The sequence below is a fragment of the Astatotilapia calliptera genome, chromosome 7 (assembly GCF_900246225.1).
Source record: "Astatotilapia calliptera chromosome 7, fAstCal1.2, whole genome shotgun sequence".
NCBI classification, from domain to species: domain Eukaryota; kingdom Metazoa; phylum Chordata; class Actinopteri; order Cichliformes; family Cichlidae; genus Astatotilapia; species Astatotilapia calliptera.
The window spans coordinates 5283353-5310222 of record NC_039308.1 but is presented as its reverse complement, the minus strand read 5'-3'; the positions used below and the strand labels follow the sequence as shown (position 1 = coordinate 5310222).

Below are 26870 nucleotides of genomic sequence, written 5' to 3'. Positions count from 1 at the left end.
CTATTAGATAGATATGATACAAACCACTGCAGTGCAGTACCTGTAATACCTACAGCATGTTCTAATCGCTCTAATAGAATATTATGGTCAACAGTATCGAATGCTGCACTAAGGTCTAGCAGGACAAGCACAGAGATGAGTCCACTGTCAGAGGCCATAAGAAGATCATTTGTAACCTTCACTAAAGCTGTTTCTGTGCTGTGATGAGCTCTGAAACCTGACTGAAACTCTTCAAATAAACCATTCCTCTGCAGATGATCTGTTAGCTGTTTGACAACTACTCTTTCAAGGATTTTTGATATGAAAGGAAGGTTGGAGATTGGCCTATAATTAGCTAAGACTGCTGGGTCTAGAGATGGCTTTTTGAGTAAAGGTTTAACTACAGCCAGCTTGAAGGCCTGTGGTACATAGCCGATCATTAGAGATAGGTTGATCATATTTAAGATCGAAGAATTAATTAATGGCAGGACTTCTTTGAGCAGTTTTGTAGGAATGGGGTCTAAAAGACACGTTGATGGTTTGGAGGAAGTAATTATTGAAGTTAACTCAGAAAGATCAATTAGAGAAAAAGAGTCTAACTTAACATCGATGGTACTAAGAGTAGCTGTAGATAGTATTACATCTGTGGGATGATTATTGGTAATTTTTTCTCTAATGATAAAAATTTTATTTGTGAAGAAGTTCATGAAGTCATTACTAGTTAACGTTAGAGGGATGGTTGGCTCAAAAGAGCTCTGACTTTTTGTCAGCCTGGCTACAGTGCTGAAGAGAAACCTGGGGTTGTTCTTATTTTCTTCAATCAGTGATGAATAGTAAGATGTTCTGGCTTTGCGGAGGACTTTCTTATAAAGCAACAAACTATTTCTCCAGGCTAAATGATGATCCTCTAAATTTGTGACACGCCATTTCCTCTCCAGCTTACGAGTCATCTGCTTTAGGCTACGTGTTTGAGAATTATACCATGGAGTCAGGTACTTCTGATTAGAGACCTTAGTTTTCACAGGAGCTACAGTATCCAGAGTCGTACGCAGTGAGGAGGTGAAATTATTAACAAGATAATCGACCTCTGTTGGAGTAGCGTTCAGATAGCTGCTCTGCTCTATGTTGGTACAGGGCATTGAAGATGATAACAGTGGGTGGATTATATTCTTAAACTTAGTTACAGTGCTTTCAGAAAGACATCTACTGTGATAAAGTCTACTCTCCACTGCTGTGTAATCAATTACTGTAAATGTAAATGTTATCAGGAAATGATCAGACAGGAGAGGGTTTTCAGGAAACACTGTTAAATGTTCAGTTTCTATGCCATATGTTAAAACAAGATCTAGAGAGTGATTAAAGTGGTGGGTGGGTTCTTTTGCATTTTGAGAGAAGCCAATTGAGTCTAATAACAGATTAAATGCCATGTTGAGGCTGTCATTTTTAGCATCTACATGGATGTTAAAATCACCCACAATAATTATTTTATCTGAGCTGAGCACTAAATTAGATATAAAGTCTGAGAAATCAGACAAACTCTGTGTAAGGCCCAGGTGGACGATAGATGATAACAAGTAAGACTGGTTTCTGAGTTTTACAGCTGGGGTGGACGAGGTTAAGCATCAGGCTTTCAAATGAATTAAAAGTCTGTCTTGGTCTTTCGTTAATTAATAGGCTGGTGTGAAAAATTGCTGCCACACCTCCCCCTCGGCCTGTACTTCGAGATTTCTGGTAGTTAGAATGACTCGGGGGTGTTGATTCATTTAAACTAACATAATCATCCTGCTGCAACCAGGTTTCTGTAAGGCAGAGTAAATTGATTTGTTGATCAATTATTAAGTCATGTACTAACAGAGACTTGGAGGAGAGAGACCTAATATTTAATAATCCACATTTCACTGTTTTACTCTTTGGTTCACATGTGGATACTGTATTGTTCTTTCTTTGTGATTTTTGTTGCTGGTTTTTAGTTTGTTTTTTGTCTTTTTGGAAGCTGACACAGTCTCTATGGAGATGGGTTTTTGGGGGGGTAGCAGGAGGAGAGAAGCTGCAGAGAGGTGTGTAAGACTGCAACTCTGCTTCCTGGTCCCAACTCTGGATAGTCATATTTTGGGGGGTTTAATAAATTTGTCCATATTTCGAGAAATGAGAGCCGCTCCATCCAAAGTGGGATGGATGCCGTCTCTCCTAACAAGACCAGGTTTCCTCCAGAAGGTTTGCCAATTATCTATGAAGCCCACATCGTTTCTGGGACACCACTCAGACAGCCAGCAATTTAAGGAGAACATGCGGCTAAACATGTCACTCCTGGTCTGATTCTATGTATCGTATTCTTTCAGATTGTGTTAATGTGAACTCTGTTTCATTAAAACAAAGGAAGATAAAAGAATAGCTAATAAAAGCATATTTCCATAGATTTCTCTGGTATCCCTGCTGCTTGCAGATAGATCACGACTACATGGACAGCACGTAGGCTGCTAAATATAAACCTCAACAGGAGTTTCACAACACAGGCTGTGACACATGATTTTAAAGTCCTGGCAGGAAACACTTCCTCCAGGCTACAACATTGACATACAGTGTCATTACTACAGAGTGCAATCATAGCAGCACGGTTTGGACAGCACTGGGATTTCGGCACAATGCTGTGGAATAAAAGTGTGAGCAAACACCACAACCACAAAAAAAACAGCGTGTTGCTTTATAAGAAAGCCCTCCGTAAAGCCAGAACCTCTTACTTTTCATCACTGATTGAAGAAATGAGAACAACTTTAGGTTTCTCTTTAGCACTGTAGCCAGGCTGACAAAAAGTCAAAGCTCTGTTGAGCCAACTATTTCTTGAACCTTAACTAGTAATGACCTTGCGAAATAAAATTTTAGCCATTAGAGAAAAAATCACTCATAATTATCTCACAGATTTAATATTAACATTATCTACAGAATCTGATTCTGATTCTGAGCTACTTTCAGTACCATGGATATTCATTTAGTCTTTTTCCTCCAAACCATCAACATGTCTTTTTGGACCCATTCCTACAAGACTGCTCAAAAAAGTCCTACTATTAATTAATGCTTGAATCTTGAAAATGATCAACCTATCTCTAATTATAGGCCAATCTCCAACCTTCCTTTCATATCAAAAATCCTTGAAAGAGTAGTTGTCACACAGCTAACAGATCATCTGCAGAGGAATGGTTTATTTGAAGAGTTTCAGTCAGGTTTCAGAGCTCATCACAGCACAGAAACCGCTTTAGTGAAGGTTACAAATGATCTTCTTATGGCCTCTGACAGTGGACTCATCTCTGTGCTTGTCCTGCTAGACCTCAGTGCAGCATTCGATACTGTTGACCATAATATCCTATTAGAGCGATTAGAACATGCTGTAGGTATTACAGGTACTGCACTGCAGTGGTTTGTATCATATCTATCTAATAGACTCCAATTTGTTCATGTAAATGGAGAGTCCTCTTCACACACTGAGGTTAATTATGGAGTTCCACAGGGTTCAGTGCTAGGACCAATTCTATTTACACTATACATGCTTCCCTTAGGCAGCATCATTAGAAGACATAGCATAATTTTTTATTGCTATGCAAATGACACAACTTTATCTATCCATGAAGCCAGATAAAACACACCAATTAGTTAAACTGCAGGAATGTCTTAAAGACATAAAGACCTTGATGGCCTCTAACCTTCTGCTTCTTAATTCAGGGGTCACGATACAGGCAGATCCAGAAAACCTAATCACAGAGACGAGGGTTACTCCAAAGCAAGGCTGGAAAACAACAGAATTCTACAGAGCCGGGCAATACTAACTGGAGTTACTCAATATGCATTTATTGCTTCTACTTTAGACTACAGTAATTTGTTATTATCAGGATGTCCTAAAAACTCCCTGAAAGGCCTTCAGTTAATACAAAATGCTCCAGCAAGAGTACTGACAGGGACTAGAAAGAGAGAGCATATTTCTTCTATGTTGACTTTCCTTCATTGGCACTATGTTAAATTCAGTATTGAAGTCAAAATCCTGCTTGTCACATACAAGGTCTTAAATAATTAGGCCCCATCCTATCTCTGCTACACTCTGACCATGAAACCATAGCCACTGTGCACCAGTCACACTGTTCTTTACTTTAAATCCATCACAGTACAGTAAACTAACCTGTTTATCCTGCACTAAACTCCAGAGTATTCTTATGCAGCCTTTACATAGCAGTTAGTCTACCTCATTTTGTTTTGCAGCATATTTCACAATATGAAAGAACATAATGTCACATGTACAAATGTACACTCCATCTCTGAGCGAAGTTAGCTCTGAAGCTTTAGCTAGCAACACACTCTTTGACAAACTGCACACAGTTTGTGTGTTTGCTGATGTTTGTTGAACAGATAGAAACAATTTATTTAAACAAACATGCCACTTAAAAAAAAGTCACTCCCTTTATGCTCTCTTCTCTTCAGTAGGGCGAGCTAGTTGCCAAGGTACCGCAACCGCAACTTATGGAAACTTGCAGTCATTCCAGTGTTGTGTCAGTAAATAAACAAAAAAACAAAACAAAAACAAAACACTGTCCCACTTTTAACCCCTTTGGCACATGTAATCTCTTTTTATGCATCATCCTGGTGATTAATAAACAAACAGGAATCCCTTTCCTGTGTTACTGTTTGAGCTTACATGGGTTTGATGTCTCGTCACAGTGACGAAATAATAATTCAACCCAAATGCATTTAACCAGAAGTAATGAGCCTGTTTTGAAAATGTAAGAAGTAGAAAGTACAGATATTTGTTTAAAAATGTAGGGAGTAAAAGTAAAAAGTACACAAAAAATAACTACTCAAGGAAAGTAAAGATTCTTAAAAATTGTACTTAAGTACAGTAACAAGGTATTTGTACTTTGTTACTGTCCACATCTAGATACAGAGGTGGGAAGAAAAACTGAACAGAAAAAGGGGCCAAAGCAAACAAACAAAAATATATTTTAGGTTATGGACACATCAAATTAATTAAATCAATGTAATCAGAGTTTGTTGATTACATTGAACTTTGTTCTCAGGCTTTTGGGCTCTGTGGGCTTGAAATAATGTAACAACTTGGAATTCGATTTGCATTTTCTTGATTCAGAGTTCTTAGACAGCTTAGATAGGATCAGACCCTCAAACCACTGAAGAAAATAACAAAGCAAGCAACAGAATTAGTCTGTTCAAAAGGCTGAATGATTATCACGTCAAAGGCTGGTGATTTCTCAATAGCCTTTTCACTGTCTGTATGAAAGGGGGACATTATCATGTGTAGTGAATAGGAGCATGAGGACCCAAATGCAGACACACAGATGTGGATTGTGGTAAACAAAAGGAAAAATGTTTAATTAGGCTGATGAGCAAAATACATTATGGTGAAAAGTAAAGTACCTGAGGAAATTAGAAACACTAATATAGTATATAAAACTTGAACTTATAAAGCGAACAGTCAGTCATTCCAGTTCAGTTTGTACAGTAGACATACAAGGCAAATAAGAGTAACAATATACAGTACAATGAAATAAGAAGGATAAATAAATAAAGGATAGAAAAGAAAAAAAGGGGGGGAATGTGACAGACTTCATAACAACTTTGTACTTGAAAGTTGTGACAGCTCATTCGTTAAACATTTCTGAATGAATTTCAATCAATGATAAACCTTTTTTATTGGAAGTTAATTTAAGAGAGTTTAAGTAATATTCAATTTCAATCAAAAACAAATTAAATGATGGGGTCGAGTTTTGAAATTTACATTTATGTATGTGGAATTTCCCTAATAAGATGGAGCGGCCGAAGAGTGAACTGTCAAAAGTACTGAATATGACGTCACTTATTTATGTGCGAATGTTTAATAATTAAAGTCAGTCATATATCCACAAACACAACAAGCTGAAAGTCAGTGATATATGTGTGTGTGTGTATATATATATATATATACATATATATCATAATAATCTGACAATACTATAATATTGGCCATATTATATTTACATTACCACAGTGAGATGACTTTAGTCTCATGAACAACATTAACTAATTCTTATTTACTAACTAATCTTAAATGACTGTTCAGCACAGAAATGAAGCCCAACAATCATGTTTTACAGTCCTCTGGTCTCAGCCTCAGATACTCAACTAATCAAAGTGATGTCATGACAAAAATGAATGACCAACAAAACATTTTTCTCCTTCATTTCTGTCAAACAAAGCTGTATGTAACGTGTCTCGCAGTTAGTATCATCAGCGCGACGAAGCGTATACCGTCCCATTTCACAAGCCTCTCACTTCCGCACTTCTCGTACTTATAGTACGCACCGTACGTAGTACGCGTAGTGTGCGTACTTCAAGCGTGCAGACCCTGAATTGGGACACAGCTCAGGACTGAGACATACGAGCTGAATGTAGACAAAAAGGTAAACAAACATGGAGACAAGACTGACTGGCACTGGAGACCCAGACAGCAAGACACAGAAACAACACTAGGACATGAACGAAATCAAACAGTAACCAAGAACCAAAAATATAGATAATAAAACTCAGAGGCACTAGGAAGTACTAAACTCAAACTTAAACATAAATATCTCTTAAATCTAACAGAGACTCAAAATGCTGGGTCATAGACTCAGGACCATGACAGATATAGCCTCCAGGTCTGAAAACTGAAGCCTTCGCAGAAACAAACTCCATAGCAGCTCCACAAAGTCCAGCTGGAAAAACAAAATTGGAGAAAATGATGGCAAAATTGGAGAACTTGGTAGCGACAGTGAACAAAGTATTAAAATTGGAGCTGATGTCTCCATCTCTAAATGCGTGCAAGGCGGACTTAATAAGCAACCCATTCATTGCAAATGAGATGGACTCAGCCAATGCCTCAAACAGAGAGAAAGGAACTAGGAAGACATTAGTTTTTAGTAATGGCACTGGAAATTTCACAATTTCATCCTCAGTCACCCATAGGAGAACTCTTGCCACTCAGCGACTCCGAGGAGCAATGACAAGCAAATGGACCCTCAACTCAGAATATGACGTATGTCACGGCGGAGTCGGTGTCACAGATGACTGAAAAAACTAAAAATGTTAAAGAACTAATAAAAGCTTTACATGGGGGGGGGGGGGGGGGGGGGGGGGGGGGAAGGGAGGAGCTTTCCTATTTCTACTCTAGTGTGAATGCACAATTGAGTTAGATGAAGATCTGAGCAGCCGAGCAGACTTTAAAGCTGCTACTTACAGTTACACATTCAGTCATGTTCTTGTTCTCACTAACTGCACATTTCTTTGTGACCTCTGAGCTGAGCCAAGAAAATGAGAAGGAGCTCCAGGACTTAAGTTATTCGCACAAAGCAACACATTCACACACACACAGACAGACACAAGAATGCCCTTAAACAACCTACCAACCAGCAATGGAGACTTAGACACAGCCCCATATAAATGGATTTAATCATACACACAACAGCATGCACACAGGCACACACACATGTGCATGTACACAGACAGACACACACTTCTCCATTACCATACCCAACGTCATCTCTCCCTCATTCGGCTTCCTCTCTCTGACTGTGATTAATCCTCATTGTCTCTTCAAGGTTATGGGGGTGCACACATACACACACTCGTACATGCTTATGTGTTTCTATGACAGTTGTGGCTCAAAACCAACAAAGGCAAAAGCCTGAAAGCTTTTGGTTGTGTGTAGGTGCATACATATGTGACAGGATATGAGAGACAGAGTCAGTAAGAAAATGATGGAACGATTTAAGAAATCACTTTTTTTCTCTGGATGTCAGCTTGCATATGTAATAGTTTGCTAATAAATACTGCTGATGTGTGCTGGGGCACAGCAAACAGGTCTGTTAGAAGATGACCATCTTATTCATCCCTGCATCTTCCTCTTTTTCTGTACAGGAAATGAAGGTTGAAGAGCTCAGCACTGTCAGACAGGCATTACAGGCGGACCTGGAGACGTCCATCCGGCGCATCGTTGATCTTCAGGCTGCCCTAGAGGAAGTAGAATCGAGTGATGACAGCGACACTGAAAGGTAATTTGCCCTCACTGAGGTAGCTCCTCTCAGGTTCAGTGATGATATTTGTATGTCTGAACTCAACTTTCACCAATCTGCCCTTCAATCCAGTGTTCACACTGCTGTGGAGTCCTTTACTCAAAAGAAAGACCTGTAAGAAACTCTTGGCTGTGTGTGTGGCTGTGTATATGTGTATGACCTAAAAATATCCGAGCTTGAAGTGTTCTTATTATGCATATTGTTGTGATAATAAATAACAGGATAAAAAAGACATAGACTTCAACTAGCTTTGGCCTTGATTTCCATCATATCCATGCATATCACCAAAGTCAATGCACAATTAAGTCAGCTACACCTTAACCCAAATGATGAAAGTCATTACATAGATGTGTAAATTGGATATTAATTTACTAACGACCATCAGGTCACCAAGGTTAGGGTTGAGTTTTGTTTTAGCTGTTTGTGTGTGTGTGTGTGTGTGTGTGTGTGTGTGTGTGTGCGTGTGTGTGTGTGTGTGTGTGTGTGTGTGTGTGCGTGTGTGTGTGTGTGTGTGTGCGTGTGTGTGTGTGTGTGTGTGTGTGTGTGTCCATCCATTTTCTGCTGCTTATCTGGATGGTGGGGGGAAGCAGTCTAAGCAGAGAAGCCCAGACTTCCCTCACCCCAGCTACCTTCTCCTGCTCATCTATGGGGACACCAAGAAGTTCCCAAGCCAGCTATGAGATATAATCTCTCTCGTGCAAATTCTGGTTTCCCCCAGGGGCCCACTACCGGACATGCTCAGAATAACTCACCTATGAGGCGTCTATCTTAGTCAGATGCCCAAAATACCTCATCTTACTCCTTTTGATATGAAGGAGCAGCGGCTCTACTCCGAGTCCCTCTCGTATGACCAAGCTCCTCACCCTCTCTCTAAGGGACAGTCCAGCCACTCTTCGAAGGCTACTTGTGTCTGTGACTTCATTCTTTCGCTCACTGCCCAAAGGTCATGACTATAGGTGAGCGTAGGGATGTTAATTAACTCTTTAATTGACAACTTTGCTTTTATGCTCAGCTCTCTCTTCACCCCAACAGATTGGTGCATTTGCATCACTGCGGACTACTCTGCTTCCACAATAGAAGGCACAACTATGGTATTGAGGAGATCCTCCTCACTTTGTGTGTACTTTTCACTGCCTGAATATAGCCTCAGTTGAGGTAAGCAGTGTTCCACCAAAGCTGTAGACGGTGTGTGTGGAATTCCCTTCCTACTCGTGGTGACTCCTTTAGCCTGAAACCTCTCTTCATCTGTGGTGTCCACCATCTGGTTCTGGCATTACCACCAGAATCAGTTGTCAGCTCAGCACCTCTCTTCACCCAAGTGCCCAAGACAGATGGCTGCAGATCTGATGTTACAATTATAAAATCAATCATCAACCTGCAACCTCAGATGCCTTATGTGCTTATAAACACCTTTATGCTCTAACATGATGTTTGTCATTGACAAACTGTGGTTAGTACAGAAGTACAATAACAAAACACAAGTCCCCCAGGGGAACCTTCATTTTATGCGATTTCTTTGTTGTGTCTTGTATATATGCTTCTATGACAACGAATTTTCCCTCTGAGATTACTAAAGTAGGCTAATGATTGCTGTATTTCATAGTCAGTATACATAGCCAGTCTTGTTAATGATCTGGCTGAGGGGGTTGCAATGGGGACAGAGCATCTCTCCTTGGTGAACCCCTCACTTGATTATGACTTGTGCATTTGGCTTGAAGTTTGCCTCTTGTGTTTTCCTTCACCTCCATTGGATTCCTAAACGAGGCTCTTAGGGTCCTGTTAATATCATACAACATTCCCGAATCCTTGTGCAAGGCATTGAGTCATAGGCTCTGATAGAGGACTCGAGCTCAAGGACCTGTCCCCTAGTTTACAAAAGCTGTGTATTAGCTGTGTATTGAAAGAGACGTGAAAGTAAAGCATGTAAGGAAAAGACAGAGTTTGAACAATTGTACAACTCTCTTAGGCAGCTTTCACTACTTTGTTTAAGATATCTTGAGGAATAGTTTTCCAGACATCTTGAAGGATATTTAAAGTGGTTGTTTGGATTTTGGCTTCCTTTTGTCCATTCTCTGTTGAGATAATCCTACGTTGCTTTAATAATGTTGAGATCTGTGTTCTGGGAAGGCCAATCCATGACTGGAAAATGGACTTCCACCTCTCCCAGTCGGTTAAGCTGCACTCAGTTCTGATGGAAGGCTTGGACCGAGAGGCAGCTCAGCATCTGCTGCCTCTAAAATGATTTGAACTCTGGCGCTGTACATCACATGTACCCGGCCGATTCGGCAATGGACCAACTGTTCATTTCTTTGCATCCCGGGATCTCGGGCAGGCCCCTGTCCAAGTCCCAGTTGTCCCACTGTGAGGTACAGGCAATCCAGCAGGTTTATGCCTCAGTAGAAGTTCCTCTCCCCTCAGGTGTGCGGGCCCACTCAACCAGTGAGGGTGGAGGGGTGCCTCCCTCTCTGCCATTTGTGCGGCAGTGACATGGTCCCCAACTGCCACCTTCATGTGGTTTTCCCGCTTGAACATGGCAGCCAGCCCCTCTTTCCCGGAGCAGGTTCTGGGTGCCCATCAGCAGTAGCCATCATTCGGGGGGGGGGTGAGCATTTAAACTGCATTTCAATTCAAGACAGAGAAGCAAAAATAATATCCCTGGCCAAAACTGGGAAGACTTCAAAATAAAGTGCTATTTTAAGTACTTTAAGTACATTTTCAGAATGGTATTGTCTTTAAATAAAAATAATAAAAAGTCTACATAAAGTGCAGTTTTTCTTGTTAGAAAAATAAGGCAGAAAGATAAAAGGTCATTTGACCAGCTTCACCTTTAAACTCTGAGTAACCTTAGCCAAAATTATTTTGTACATTAGGCTAAAACAATGTGATCATGGAACATTTTAGTGCAAAAAATAACAAACCCATTGGACTCACAATACCTCCATGCTTATTTATTGTCCATCTCTTTCAGCCAGTTACTTAGACAAACTAGCCTGTTCACATTTTCAGAGCTCAAGGCAGCTCTCTTTTTTTGTTACTATGTTACTATGTGACCTGCAAGTGATAACAGTCTGTCACATGGGACAGAAGTGGCAGGACTAGTTTAATACTTGCGGGCCAGGACAGACAGTTGTGGGTGGGTGCCTGCTCGGCTGGACCACAACTGCAGTTTGCTCGCTGATGGTGGGTTCTGCTCTGTACAAACTCAGGGCCCCTGTTACACAGGGCTTCCTCATCTGAATCAGAATCTGAAGCCAATGAAGACAAGAGGAGGCTCTTTGTCTTTACTGGCGCCTTTGTGGTGGCATCTTTACACTGTTCCTGCAACAGGGCCTCAAGGCTGGTCCAAACCTCTTCTCGCTCGCCCCTCGCAAGACACTTTAAATTCTTAAAGCGTGGGTCAAGCACAGTAGCTGTCTTGAGCCACTGGTGGTTGAGTGTAGCTACACGTTGGGATAGGTCCTTTGTGAAGGCAGTCACCATGTAGTTTGAGTCATGATCAGAGACCTCCATGGTGTGATGCAGGTGGCAGAAAGAAGTTAAAACAATTGAATATGAGACATATGTCTCATCTCCAAGAAGCTGAGTCACAAACCTGTAGTAGACAGTTCAAGAAAGTAATTTTTAATCTACACAATAACTGTCAACTAAAGAGCTTTTTGAAGAAAGAGTAACAATAAGTTAAAAAATATTTTTATTTAACTGCATGGCTCAATGACAGTAGCCAGCTTTTGGAGTTTTACCAGCTTTGATGGAGTTAAAATGACTAGCTTGTGCTTTTGTTTGTCTAAAACAGCAAAAACAGCCTCTTGATTCTTTAGAAGACGAGAAAACATATCCAGCATTTAATTCCACCCTGTGGAAACATGTTGTATGAGTGGTTCTTTCTGTTGCCCAAGTCTTGTTTCCTCCTGGTGTAATTCCTCTGTATCAGCAGGGCTGTGTTTAAAGTGACCCACTATCTTGCAACATTTTGCTAATGCATCACTAAAACCACTATCAGCAGGGCTAACAGTGAGGGTTGTTTGCAATATGTGAGCAACACAAAGCATGTGATGGAATGGGAGGTGCTGCAGCCACCATGGTTCGTGCACTCTCTGTCCCAATTGTGGTTACCTTTTGTTGAATTCCCCATTCTTTTGCAAAAGAGAGAAACTACTCAGCGCAGTTTTTGGAATAGTTTCTGATGTTTGTCTTCTGCACAGTCAGGGCAAAAGCCTGTAGATTCCATGTCCCATCAGTGACATCAAGAATATGTGCAGTGACTCCGAGATAATTAGAATTACTAACAGAATCCAATCCAATATAGTTTTATTTATATAGCACATTTTAAAACCCGAAGGCACACCAAAGTGCTTCACAGTAATATGGAGAAACAACATAAGTCAATAACAGAGTACAGATCGGGCACTAGCACAGGCAGAATGGAGGCACTAATAGACCGGAAGAGTTAAGTAGAATAGGTATCAAACCTCAATACAGGAGGAAGGTCAGATCGTGAATACAAAATATCTACTAAGAAGATAAAAACAGCAGTAAAATTAATAATAAAATAATACATTTAATAAAAAGTTTAAAAAGGGTATTAACTGGTCAGAAAAGCCAGGTTAAATAAGTATGCTTTCAATCTTGATTTAAAGGATTGGATAGAGTCTGTGGCACGAATAGAAGCAGGAAGGCTATTCCAAAGGTTGGGTGCAGCTGAAGCAAAGGCACAATCGCCTCTGGTCTTCAGTCTAAACTTAGGTTGGGCCGACACCTTTTGTTGGTACTCGAACTGGGACTGCTAGTGCTAACAGCTCCCACAGTTTCCGTGCTCGCTGCAACATGTTTTGCATTTAGATGGTAAGGTTGAGGTGCTTTGGTGGTATGCAAACTCCTTTTTGCACAGTTTGCACAAAATCACACTTTTATGAAGGGTTGGGTAGTCTTTTGAAATTAAATTTGCCTCCGATCAGTCCTAGCAACACGCTTTCTTCAGATTCTTCTATTTTTGTAGGCCGCTCGGAGAAGCATTCTGACAAATTTCCCACGTGTGGGACTAATAAAGGTTATCTTATCTTATCAAACTATCACTGGTTTCACGCCTGCACAGCTTGCTTTACATGTAATCTGTGGGGCGTGGCCCGGCTAGCCGGAGTGTCTTCAAGAAGTATCCATACTTCTATGTATCATACCCCATACATATGGAATATGTAATGGAGTGGAGAGATAGTCTCTCACTCAGAGAACCAAGGTTACAATGTAACCGTACGTTACATTTGGTGAGTATAGTATTGTTATTGATACTTATAATAGTCAAAAGTATTTAGTTATCCTTCAAGGCGATTGAGATATGAAAGTGTCATGTTGGGCTCATTGGCAGGCAACGGTAGGACTGAAACACAGGACTCCAAAACAGACTTTTTTTTATTTAGCTGAGAAAGCGAACTAAAAATCAAAGTACAAAGAAACACAAAAAGAAACAAAAGATAAACTAGTACTAAGAAACTGGCAACTCACTGGAAACTCACAACTAGACATAACTAGGGAACATGGAAAACACACGAGAAAAACACAGCCAAGGTGGAGAACACCAGAATAAACAGGGCAAAACTGAAGACTTAAATACACACACACAGGATAACCACGGGATGGGAAACGGGTGAGAAGACAGCTGGGACTAATCAGACAGAGAGGAATCAAAACTGAATACACTGAACACAGGACAACGGACTATCAAACTAAAACAGGAAGCAAGAGACACATACTAAGATGTGGCCTGACTGAAGACAAGGAACACAGGAGGAGCAAGACGGCGCGTGAGACACGACAGGGGAACAAATTAATAAACACGGAGACAGAACTTAACATGCACGAGAGACATGACAGACTATCCAAGGAACAAGGACACAGGGGAAGCAAAAACAGAACCATGAATAATACTAAATCAAAAAATATAAATAAAAACAAGAAAAAAAACACTGGGTCACCGACCCAAGACCATGACAAATACCACACAGGAAAGGATCACAACAATACGAACCAAAACCAGGGAGTTAACTTGAGAATATTGCTGAATGTCCAAAACATAAACTTTGGGTCTCTGACTCAAGGCCATGACAGAAGGGTTTTGTACATGACTACTAACATCCAAAATCCACAGGACACTAACTTAACTGATGGCATGCCTTAGAGCATGTTTTTACCATAGACCAATGAGAATTTTTCATTTCCTTTTGTAAGCATGTAAGCAAAAAACAGTCCTGTGATAAAGTGCGCCATGAAAGTTTGCAGTGTGCCAATCTTATGAGTCATTACTTGCTGCTCCACCCCTGCTGTAATGCTATCTTGGCTTACAGTGGAATCATCAGCTGTTTATGGAGCTGCAGTCGCATATTTCCTTTTTTATTGTGCTTGCATGTTTATAGCAGCTGAAAAGGTAAAGATCTAATTTCATTCAATTTGGCTGTAGCAGATTTCTGAGGTTTGCTTTGGTCCTGCAGTGACTCTGTGTCCAGTGTCGGCTCTGTTGGGGGAGAAGGCATTCACACATGGTCAGGAGTGTCTAGAGGAGGCTCCCGCGGTGGAAGCTCACTTCACAGCAGCCAGGGGGGCCGTCAGTCTGTTGCTGACACCATCAGCACCTACAGCTTACAGTAAGTCTGCTAACACAAGGTACTTCAAGCTGCAATGATAAATCACTTAGCTTGATTTTGATGAGCTAACTAGCTACGATAAGTGTTTCAAGTACTGTGTGACACTACTATTAACTACTGTCTTGATGCATGCTCCATCATTCAAGTAAGTAAATCCCAAAAAGTTGAAGTCACTTGGATGAATGAGGAAATGTTTCTCCCACTGAAGAGTGCTGGTGGTTGTCTGGAGCCTATCCCAGCTGTCTTAAAGCGAGAGGCAGGGTACACCCTGGACATAGACAACCATTCGCACTCTCATTCACACCTATGAGCAATTTAGGGTTTCCAATTAACCTATCCCCACTAACTGCACATCTTATGAAGTAACATTTCAATCAAATATATTGTTTCTTACAGTTTTGGTCAATTACAAAAAGTACCTTTGAAATCTCCTGATTTGTGCTCTACCACAGAAAATATTTGAATTCTTCAGAATCACAAAGATGATGTGTGGACATTCAGCTTAATGCTTTCATGTTGTGCTCAGAGTTTTTCAAAAAGCAAAAATGTTGAATGGATCAAATTGATTTGATATAATGCTCAGCCCTGTTTAGGCTGTTTAGTTGGACAGAGAATGTTTTTGATAATAAACACCCAATAGATGAAATGAGACAATATTTAGTTCTATGTGTATGTGTATGTTAGCCAAACGTATGGGCTGGTTTGTGGTTTAAACTGCTTCTTTTATCACTCTCTAGTTCTTGTGTGAATCCTGATGATGAGGGCTCTGAGGCTGGAGGCGTTGCTAGCAGATCTCTTGGTCGAGCCCCATCCTCCACAGCTCTGTCTGAATTGTTGGAAGGACTTCGTAAACGCAGAGCTGGCGGTGATGCAGGAGATGAAACTGGCAGTACTGTCTCTTTGGCAATTTATCAAACAACCGGCGCATCGACTCTCAGACGGAGAGCCTCGGCCCTCTCTCTCAGTCCAGAAGATGTCCAGGAGCCCAGACCTGGTCCCAGCATCCTGAAACCATCCTCCCCACTCCTGCCACGTTCTACCAAAACTCTCTCTGCAGCTGGAGGCAAAGTCTCTCGCTTTAACTCAGGTGATTCTCTCTCATCGCTTCCCTCATTGCCACACCTCTCCTCACTTGCTGCTCGTCATCATGCTCCTTCCGTCTCCATCCCAGAGGAAGAGAAGTCGCTGCACTCTGTCACAACTCCCATCCAGCGCTCCCCTCTGGCAGCACGGCAGTGCATGGTGGGGAGCCTCATTCCAGAGGACGTAGGTGAAGGATCCCTAGGTTCAGAACCCATGGTCTTCCAAAATCGGCGTCTGCCTTTGGACCGTGACGACGCGGCCTCAGACATCTTGCCTGCAATCAGGAGAGCTCAGTCAACCAGCAGCCTGGCCAGCTCAGTCAGAGGAGGTAGGAGAGCACTAAGCGTCCACTTTGGAGAGCTGCCTCCCTCGAGCCACAGCAGGAAAAGCTCTGAATCGGAGTCCTCTAGCTCAGGTGGATCAGGACGAAGCTCCCAGGGTGGTGGGCCAAGACGCAGGTTTGAGAGGCCGCAGGGTGAGAGATTGGAAGCAGAGGGCAGCGAGGGGGGAGACGTGGCTTCACTCATGAAGAAATACCTGAAAAAGGAGACTGACTGAAGCAGATGTGCGGCAGTCTCAGGTGTGTAGATGGACAGCTACATGTAGGAACTGGGGGAACATTTGAAATAGTAAACAGTAGTTGCATCACATTGTTTTGATATCAGAGCCATTTTTTTCCACATGCATGTTAGTCAAATCCATCGTAGAAACCTTTTTAAAGCGGTTCTGTTATGCTTATTTGAAATGTCATTTTATTTTCTTATATTTTATTTTCTGAAAGTAGTTTTTTGTGATTCACAGTTCAAAATAATCCTGTTTTTAGTCTCATACTTGGACTTGGTGCAACCCTTCAGTTAAGAAGCTGAGTTAGTTTTTCTTACAGACAGCTGACTGTAAACACCTTACAACCAAAAGATTTGAACAGCAAGCAGGTGGAGCTTCTGAGCAATGCATATGTAACAAAACCTTACTTTTTAACAACACAGACTGTAAATACAAGATGGACTTGGTCAAAGCAAAGCCTTCTTAACAGTGGTTGGTGCTCATGATCTTGATTTATGGAGCCACAAGTTGCCAAATTTGTATAATAGTGAATGCTGCGTGCATAAACTGTATTGCTACATGCACAAACACAGACAACTTCTAACTTCTTCAACTTCTGCTAATTAAGAAAATGCTACAATGTTTACCAGCAAACCTCAAGACCAATTTTCTTCAAGGAAGGTTTTTAACGAAACAGCAGGTCACATTTTTTATTGAAAATGCACCACTGAGCAATAATAGCGTAACTAGCAGTACATTTTGTGCTGTGTTGTATGTATCAATGTTAGTAAATCCGTTTGTGTGTTTTATTTAAATAGTCTACTGCTATATTTTGTATGTTTTGAGAGGAACTCCCAGAAATAGATCTAAAGCAGGGTCAGTTACAAACACCTCTTTCACAAAATCTTGTCACTGTGCTATCTTTGTAAATACTGTCAATACTTCTTTTAGACCCGTTTGTGGTGCCGCAGTTGGTTAGTAAATCTAGCCCTAAAATGGTAAATGTGGCAACCATTACACCTGCTGACAGCTGCTAAATACCTTTTTAGTAGGTGTCAGTGTGCAACTGTGTCAGGGGCCAAGATGACAAACATAAGGGATTGCATTTATATAGCGCTTTTCGGGGCCCTCAAAGCGCTTTACATTTCATTTCATTTTTTTCATTTATTTATTTATTTCACACTTGGTACAACAGTTCAAACAAACCAACCACACTTTCTATCAATAAAGCACTACAACCATGTGTGAAAAGGAGCAGGAAGAAGAAAATACTCTTATTAAACCCTGCCCCCTATCTACAATCCAACTTATATTACAAGTGGGCACCAAAAATCAGGGAACAAACTAAGATTAACATTTATCTCCAGTCCTAACTCAAACCAAACAACAAATTTACAATCAGAATATACCACTCCACATAGTAACAAGGAGAAAAATAAAATTAAAATAAATAAAACAAAAAATTATAATGGATCCTTTTTCAATGAACTCCAATTTCATTCACATTCTTCATATCGAGTTATCGTTTTAAGCATGTAACACTTTTTAAAATAATGTAAATTTATACAATTCTTTAAATTATAATGAAGTGAGTTCCACAGTCGTATACCCCTAACCGTTGGACTCATTAATCTTTGTGTAGTCCTAGCTAGCTGATGCTTAAAATAAAATTTCCTTCTGCTATCTTCTCCCCCTGAGCACAATAAAAATACTCTTTGTAACTTAAAGGGCAAAATATTCTTTTTAGCCTTAAACATAATTAATAGTGTCCGTAATTTCACTAAATCTCCTAATTTTAATAATTTCGATTTTATAAATAATTTATTTGTATGTTCTCTATATTTAACATTATGAATCATTCGTATCACTTTCTTCTTTAATAAGTTTAGAGGTTTTATAGTATTCTCATATGTATTCCCCCAGACTTCAATACAGTAACTAAAATATGAGAAAAACAATGAGAAATATAAAATGTGCATTGTTTTATAGTCTAATAAATCTCTTACATTTCCCAAAATATAAATGTTTTTAACCATCTTCTTTCTAATATACTCAATATGCGATTTCCACGTCAAATTTTCATGTACTATTACACCCAAAAAGCGAAAATCAGTAACTCTTTCAATCAATTCTCCATCAATGGACATAATAACTTCTTCCGCCGAATATCATGAATTTCGTTTTTGTCAGATTCAAAGATAATTTATTTACATCAAACCATATTTTTAATCTTAACATCTCAGAAATCATAATTTCAACCAAATCTTTCAAATTCTCTCCAGAGCAATAAAAATTTGTGTCATCTGCAAATAAAATAGAATTTAACCTTTTTGATACGTCACAGATATCATTAATATATAAATTTAAAAGTTTAGGTCCCAAAATAGAAACTTGAGGAACGCCAAATACAATCTTCAATCTTTCAGAGGTGTTACCGAGATAATGTACATATTGCGACCTATTTTCTAAATAACTCCTTAACCAAGTCAATGCCACTCCTCTCACACCATAATTATACAATTTAGAAATCAAAATAGAATGTTGTAACGTATCAAAAGCTTTTTTTAAATCAACAAATACCCCCACTTTATATTTATTATTATTGGTTGCAGATGAATCGTCAATGAAAGTCAACAATGCTAATGCCGTTGATCTATTTTTACGAAATCCAAATTGATTTTCATTTATTAGTTGATATTTTTCAATAAAACTATCAAGTCTTTGCGCAAAAAGTTTTTCAAGCACTTTTGAAAACTGAAAAAAGAGACACTGGCCTATAATTGTTAAAACTATGCTTATCTCCTGATTTATATAAGGGTATCACTTTTGCCACTTTCATTCGATCAGGAAATACTCCTGATTGTAACGAAAGATTAAAAATATAGCAAAGAGGAATAATTATACAATCTAAAGTCTTTTTAATTACAACCATGTCTATACCATCACAGTCAGTAGATTTTTTTTTAGTTTTACAATTTTCTACAATTGCTACTATTTCTTTTATGGAAGTATCAGCCAAGAATATAGAATTAAACACTCTACTTTCTCCTTTCCAGGCTTCCTCATATTCTGGATCGTCATTTTTTCTAATTAAATTTGCTAAAGTGGGTCCAACATTTACAAAAAAAGAATTGAATTGTGGGGATAGGTTAACTGGATAATCCAAATTGTCACTAGGTGTGAATGTGCGAATGAATGTGAGTGCAAATGGTTGTCTGTCCCTGTGTGTTGGCCCTGCGACAGACTGGCGACCTGTCCAGGGTGTACCCTGCCTCTCGCCCTATGACAGCTGGGATAGGCTCCAGCGCCCCCCGCGACCCTGAAAAGGATAAGTGGAAGCGAATGGATGGATGGATGGAATTGAATTAGTTTACTATTTCAGTCTCGTCTTCGACAACTTGATTATTCTTAATGAAATAATTAGGTCGATCTAAGGGTGTGTTCTTGTTACCCAATACTTCTTTAAAAATATTCCAAATGCCCTTAATATTATTCTTGTTTTCCTGAAAAAGTTTATTATAGTAGTCTTTCTTAGCTTTCCTCAATATTAATACCAACTTATTTTTATAAACTTTATATTTAATTTCCGCATTCTTAGTTCTCTGTGTTATATAATCCCTATATAAATTATTTTTCTTTTTACATGCATTTGCAAGACCCTTAGTTATCCAAGGTTTCAAATTCTTATTCTTTTTCTTATACTTAAATGATACCAATGGACAATGTTTATCATACAAGGCCAAGTAAGTATTTAAAAAAGCTCCATATGCAACGTTGACCTCATTAACATAAACTTCCTTCCAGTCCACTTCCATGAGATCTTGTCTAAACTTGTTGATTGCCTCGTTATTTCTTAACCTTCTATGACTCACGAAACCAACTTCTTCCTTTCTTTTCATATTTAAATCAAAAGTAAAAAAGACTGGTAGATGATCACTTATATCATTTATGATGAGGCCACTCATAATATTACTCTCCAAGCTATTAATGAAAATATGATCAATTAGTGTTTCTGATTTATCTGTTATTCTACTCGGCTTTATAATTAAAGGATAAAATCCTTTACCAAGTAATAATTCAAAAAAATCTAACGCAGCCTTATCATTTGCCTCTTTACAAAGATCAATATTCTAATCACCACACAAACATAGTCTTATTTCCCTTAGCTTTACTCAATTAGTCTTCTACTGCCTCTGTAAATAACTCAATCTGTGACCCCGGTTTCCTATATATACACGTTACAATTATATTACTACTTCTTTCTATATCCAATTCCACTGTCACAGATTCCATTAAATCGTCTATAGCCACAGACACACATTCAACTTTTTTACATTTCAAATCACAATTAAGAAAAAGTGCCATTCTTCCTGCCTTTTTCTTAATTCTATTTACAAAGTATAAATCGTACCCTTCGATACAGAAATGACAACCCCTCTTCTCATCTAACCATGTTTCAGACAGAGCAATTATTTGAAACCTGCCTCTCAGACTATACAGGAAATCTTTAATCGAAGCAAAACTTCTATAAAGACTTCTGCAATTAATATGAGTTAAAGAAAATGTATTAACTATTTCAACCGTATCCTTGAATTGCTCCTCTGTATAATAGTCACATGTGACATTAATTGTATTAAGCACATTCCTTTCAGGGTCAATACCTACTTAAAAATCATATGATTTATGATCTGAGTCGTCAAGCATTATGCATAATTATTCTAAAACTATCTATTTGTAACCGGACTTACGACTAGGATCGGCAGGAGCCCAAGGTATAAACACCAATAAGGAGAGACCACATCACAATAGACTGTTCACAAATTTGTTATATTTGACACACAGCAGCTGCAACAATGTAATGAAAGCAATAAAATAAAATACAAAATATTTCCCCCAAAATAACAAACTAAATAAAAGTGCGCGCATACAGCTTTCTCTGAGTCAATTGTATGAGTGGATAATGTCTGGTCACTGATGGATCGTTGGGGCCCGTTCAGTTTGTTTAATGTTTGTCCTACCACACTCCGATGAAGGAAGAAAGTTTGTAGTCCTGCAGGTATCTGAAGCTTCAATGGGAACGAAACTTTGGCTTCAATAAAACCTTGGCAAATCCTATTCAATTTCTGGTTGGCTCGCCATCCAGTTAACTGGAACTGTGGAATCACTGCTCCTCGACGGGGCTTGCTTCAGACTGGGTCCATCTGTCGAGTCATCCTTTTACCAGATAACAAAAAAACCTGACCATTGACAGGGTGAAACTCTGAACAACCAAAATCAACTGCAGCAGACTTGCTTTTAACTCCTAGCGATTCGACTTCGGGAACATTAGTTTCTCTGGCACATGGCATTGTATGAACAGGAACAAAATGGCAACACAGGAAATCATGTGATCAAGGTCAACAGCAAGGGTCACTGGGAGCTCATTGCTGATTGGCCAAGTTAAATGACAACAGATAATCTTATTTGTCCACATCTTCCTTTAAACTTAAAAGAAAAAAGAAATGACTAAATTGTTTACATTATACACGAAAAAAAACTACTTTCCACTGCTCTTTTTTTCTAGCTGGGCTACATATTACCCTCAAAAAAAAAGAAAAAAAGAAAGGGATCCTTAGCAATCGCACATTCATTTATCGACAAATTTTAAAGTCCGTTGATCTCTATGTACAATTTACAATTTCCTTTTGTCCTTTTCCACCCGAAGTAGCATCTGTTCTTGTAAAGGATGAACTAATTGTTTTTAAGCTCATAGTCATGATTGGTCGTAACCGTCTGCCTATCTTGGTAATGTTATCTCGTATAAATGTCCAATTCCCCAAGATCCTTAATCGTTATAACCTTGGCTTCTTCTGGCGTTCCATTCAGTTTGATCATCACCTTACAGTTCCTGGTCCAGGTTGCTTGAATCTTTTGCTCCTTCCGTAAAATGCGAGCTTGTCTAGCAATATCTGCATTTCTTTTTATAAGATGTTCATTCAAATATACTCCGCTTCCTCTCAAAAGGCTGGACTGCCTCAGCAAGTCAACTTTGTGTTTACGGTTTACAAATCTCACTACAATTGCTGGAGGAGCATTAGTGTGCCTCCTAGGAAGGGTATAGCATGCAGATATATTATTACTATGCAGGGGAAGTTTTTTATTCGAAAAGAATTCCACAACCTCCCGTTCCAACGACTGTAGCTCCTCCGTCGAGGGCTCGTCTTCTCCTCTTTTTGCACCGGTCCCAGACTCGGTGACTCTCGCATAACTCCTGTGTTTAGTTTCCAGACCCGTAATAATCACTTCCTCAAGTCGAGCCTGCTGTTCTAGATCGTCCACCTTCCTTTCCAAAAACTGGATTGTCTTGTCTTTCTCCTTAATTGGGTTTTTTAGTTCTTTGATTTGGTCCATCATCGACATTAGTATTCCTTGTTGCTTATTTACTTTTTCAATTTCCGACGTCAGCGAGTTAAGTGAATGTTTAATCTCCTCCAGATCTTCTTCAACTTTCTTCATCTTTGCCATTTCGTCTCTTATAAATGTCAACCTTAGTTTATTTATTTGCCCAAACAAGGTCTATAATTGAAATTGTTTGGAGTTTTAACATCAAACATCACCGCACCACCGCGAGGACGCCAATCCTGCTGTGATCACGCCCGCCATCTTGTGATCATGTCAAATGACACATGACATTTCTTTTTGCAGATCTAACATTAAGATGCCTCTAGCATTTCTATGCACTTGCACGTAATTGCTGCCTTGAGAAACATGCAGGTTTTTATGAGTTTTCATAGAAGTGCCCAAGAATAAAATATGCTCTTAACTTCCAAGGTCATTATCAGGGAACGGGGCCTCCATTATTTCAGATGTGATTTCATACTGGCACCACAGAGGAAAACCTACTAGACATTGTCATTAATTTCATCTTATTGCTCTGAAAATTGTAAAACAGTAACATCATTTTCTTTCAAATGAGAGCTCCCTGTGGGGAGTGGGCGTAGCATGACTCATAAATATCTGAGCTTATAGTATTTTTAGTCCCATTTCAACTTCAGAGGTGGTTGATAACTACAGGCCCAGATAGTGTATGTGTTACATGTTACTCTTTGTTTCACATCATCTTTGCTATTCTGACCATCTTGTCTTTGATTTTTTTTCTATTGTCCTGTCATCCATCCACATCCACATCCAGCAGAGACCTTTGGAGATGGCGAGTGTTCCTCCCACGGCAACACAGAAGCTTTTTGACTCTTCATATGGAAATTCACAAGTCACCAAAAATACATTTGTTCGATTTTTGATCACTCAGTCTGTATTTAAAGTAAGCAGTTTATATATGAATAAAGACAATGAAATGAACAGTTTGCTTTGTAACTTTACTCTTTGTGAGTCATTTCTCCAAGAGATTCCTTTTTTAAAATTATTAAATTATATTGTTTTGGTCTTGTGTTGAAAAATTCTATCACAGATGTGGATGTGGTGCTTTGAAAATCTTTCAAAAAAAGGAGAGTTTGGTGCTGCACAACAAGTTGCAGTGGAATTGTAATTTCACTGTGGTGTGGTCCAGAACCACTGAAACCAAAACAAGTGCTGTATCGGGAAGACAATTGACCTTCTGACACACGCTACCTTTTAAGTCCATGCTTGGTATTAACCCTGTGCTCTGCTTAGAATTTTTTCTTCGCTCAGTGTAAAGCAATGCAGCATGTTTCCTGTCACTCCACTCTTAGATTGCAAAGTGTTTTCTTCCTGTTTTTACTTTCTTGCTCCCACCTCAGACACATATAACCAGTATGATGCTGTGTGTAGTGGTAGCTTTTCGTTTACTTGGATTTGATGCTGTGTGAATACCATAGACCCTATATAAAAATTGCGATAACCCCCTTGACAATCCCCATTGCTTTCTTGGGTGGAGTGTTATCGATTAATTCTTGCAAGGATAAAGTTTTGTATTTTTTCATCAAAACAGATGAGTTATAAAAAATGCATTTGTTCAGAGACGCACCGTGTTGGCTCTGAATTTTCATGATGACTCACACTATTTTATTCAAGTTTTTCTTTATTGAAACATTGAATAGTTATTTTACTAATAACCATAGATCTAACCACCTGCCATTGTTCTTGCTAGTCTTTTTGCAAACACTATTAAGCTTTGTAAATAAATATAGAAACTTATTAGACTAAAGGCTTAAAGGAAATTGTGCAAGAAATACTTGAGGTGCCACAACAGACAGGCATTGATGTGCGATGTGTCCCTGTGATTTCCAGGTCCAGGGCAGGAAAAAAGAGTGATGGCATAATTAAACGTAATCTGCTGCTCAGCTGCTAAACTTAAACGGCATCGTTATTGACAGTTGAAACTCCCAAACTTAACACCTTGGCATGATCTGAAAACTCAGAAACATGGTAACTTGGACATACATGTACTAGGGAACATTAAGGCACAAGGAGCATGCATACAAAGCCAGATGACAATGACATGACAGGAAACAGAGAAAGACTGATGACTTAAATACACAGGATAATGAGAGGATGGGTAACAGGTGGAAACGGAGCTGGAACAAATCTGACCAAGGAAGCAAAACTAAATATGATGCACATGAAACAAGGTGCTGTGAAAATAAATCAGGAAACACTAAGGGAACTAAACCAAAACCACAGAGATAAGCGCAATAATCAGAAAACACATAAATGTAAGAAAACTAAACTAGGAAACATAATTCACTCTAGGAATACTACAACAAGGATTAACCAAGATTCAAAAGTTCACAAACAAAAAACACTGAGTTAAAGACGCAAAATCATGAGTTAGACCCTTTAGATTTACACAAATTGACGACAACCTTAACTGTTTCATAAGATAATATTTCATCCATCCATCCATCTTCATCCGCTTTATCCGGGGCCGGGTCGCGGGGGCAGCAGCCTAAGCAAAGAGGCCCAGACCTCCCTCTCCCCAGCCACCTCCTCCAGCTTATCCGGGGGAATACCAAGGCGTTCCCAGGCCAGCCGAGAGATATAATCTCTCCAGCGTGTCCTGGGTCTGCCCCGGGGCCTCCTCCCGGTGGGACATGCCTGGAACACCTCACCCAGGAGGCGCCCAGGGGGCATCCTTGTCAGATGCCCGAACCACCTCAGCTGGCTCCTTTCGATGTGGAGCAGCAGCTGCTCTACTCTGAGCCCCTCCCGGATGGCCGAACTTCTCACCCTGTCTCTAAGGGAGACGCCAGCCACCCTTCGGAGGAAGCTCATTTCTGCCGCTTGTATCCCCAATCTCGTTCTTTCGGTCACTACCCACAGCTCGTGGCCATAGGTGAGGGTAGGGATGTAGATCGACCGGTAAATTGAGAGCTTCGCTTTTACACTCAGCTCCCTCTTCACCACGACGGACCGGTGCAGCGTCCGCATTACTGCAGCTGCAGCCCCAATCCGTCTGTCGATCTCCGGCTCCCTTCTCCCATCACTCGCGAACAAGACCCCGAGATACTTGAACTCCTCCACTTGGGGCAGGAACTCATCCCCGACCCGGAGTGGGCACTCCACCCTTTTCCGGCTGAGAACCATGGCCTCAGATTTGGAGGTGCTGATCCTCATTCCCGCTGCTTCACACTCGGCTGCGAACCGTTCCAGTGCGAGCTGGAGGCCCTCACCCGATGAAGCCAACAGAACCACATCATCTGCAAAAATCAGAGATGAGATTCTGAGGCCACCAAAGCGAAAGCCCTCCGCCACTTGGCTGCGCCTAGAAATCCTGTCCATAAAAATTATGAACAGAACCGGAGACAAAGGGCAGCCCTGGCGGAGCCCATCACCCACCGGGAACGAGTCCGACTTATTGCCGGCAATGCGAACCAAGCTCTTGCAACGGTTGTATAGGGATCGAATGGCCCGTAGCAATGGGCCAGACACCCCATATTCCCGCAACACCTCCCACAGGACACCCCGAGGGACACGGTCGAATGCCTTCTCCAAGTCCACAAAACACATGTAGACTGGTTGGGCAAACTCCCATGCACCCTCAAGTATCCTGGAGAGGATAAAGAGCTGGTCCAGTGTTCCGCGACCAGGACGAAAACCGCATTGTTCCTCCTGTATCCGAGGTTCGACTAACGGACGAACTCTCCTTTCCAGCACCCTGGCATAGACTTTCCCAGGGAGGCTGAGGAGTGTGATCCCCCTGTAGTTGGAACACACCCTCCGGTCCCCCTTCTTAAAGATGGGGACCACCACCCCGGTCTGCCAGTCCACAGGTACTGCCCCTGATCTCCACGCAACATTGCAGAGGCGTGTCAACCAGGACAGCCCTACAACGTCCAGAGCCTTCAGGAACTCGGGGCGGACCTCATCAACACCAGGGGCTCTGCCACCAAGGAGTTGTTTAACTGCCTCAGTGACCTCGCCCCCGGAAATTGGCGGGTCATTCCCCTCATCCCCAGACTCTGCTTCCTCCTCGGAAGACGTGTCAGTGGGATTAAGGAGGTCCTCGAAGTATTCCTTCCACCGCCTGACAATTTTCTCAGTCGACGTCAGCAGCGCTCCGCCAGCACTATACACAGTGCAGGTAGAG

General features: G+C 40.4%; 1 protein-coding gene across 4 annotated transcripts in view; it reads left to right on the top strand.

The window, feature by feature from the left end:
• The window catches only part of myo18b (myosin XVIIIB), a 68306-nt gene extending 44642 nt beyond the window's left edge, over nt 1-23664 (top strand). The window contains exons 40-45 of one of the 4 annotated variants that reach the window (XM_026172665.1): nt 7909-8042; nt 8136-8177; nt 14546-14698; nt 15436-15785; nt 15870-16361; nt 23496-23664. In XM_026172665.1, the coding sequence (XP_026028450.1) occupies nt 7909-8042; nt 8136-8177; nt 14546-14698; nt 15436-15785; nt 15870-16339 (1149 nt within the window). In that variant the 3' untranslated portion in view covers nt 16340-16361; nt 23496-23664. Of the gene's footprint in view, nt 1-7908; nt 8043-8135; nt 8178-14545; nt 14699-15435; nt 16362-23495 lie in introns of all 4 variants that reach the window. The other 3 variants (XM_026172663.1, XM_026172662.1, XM_026172664.1) reach the window with 3 other exon arrangements.
• The last annotated feature ends 3206 nt before the right edge of the window (nt 23665-26870 follow it).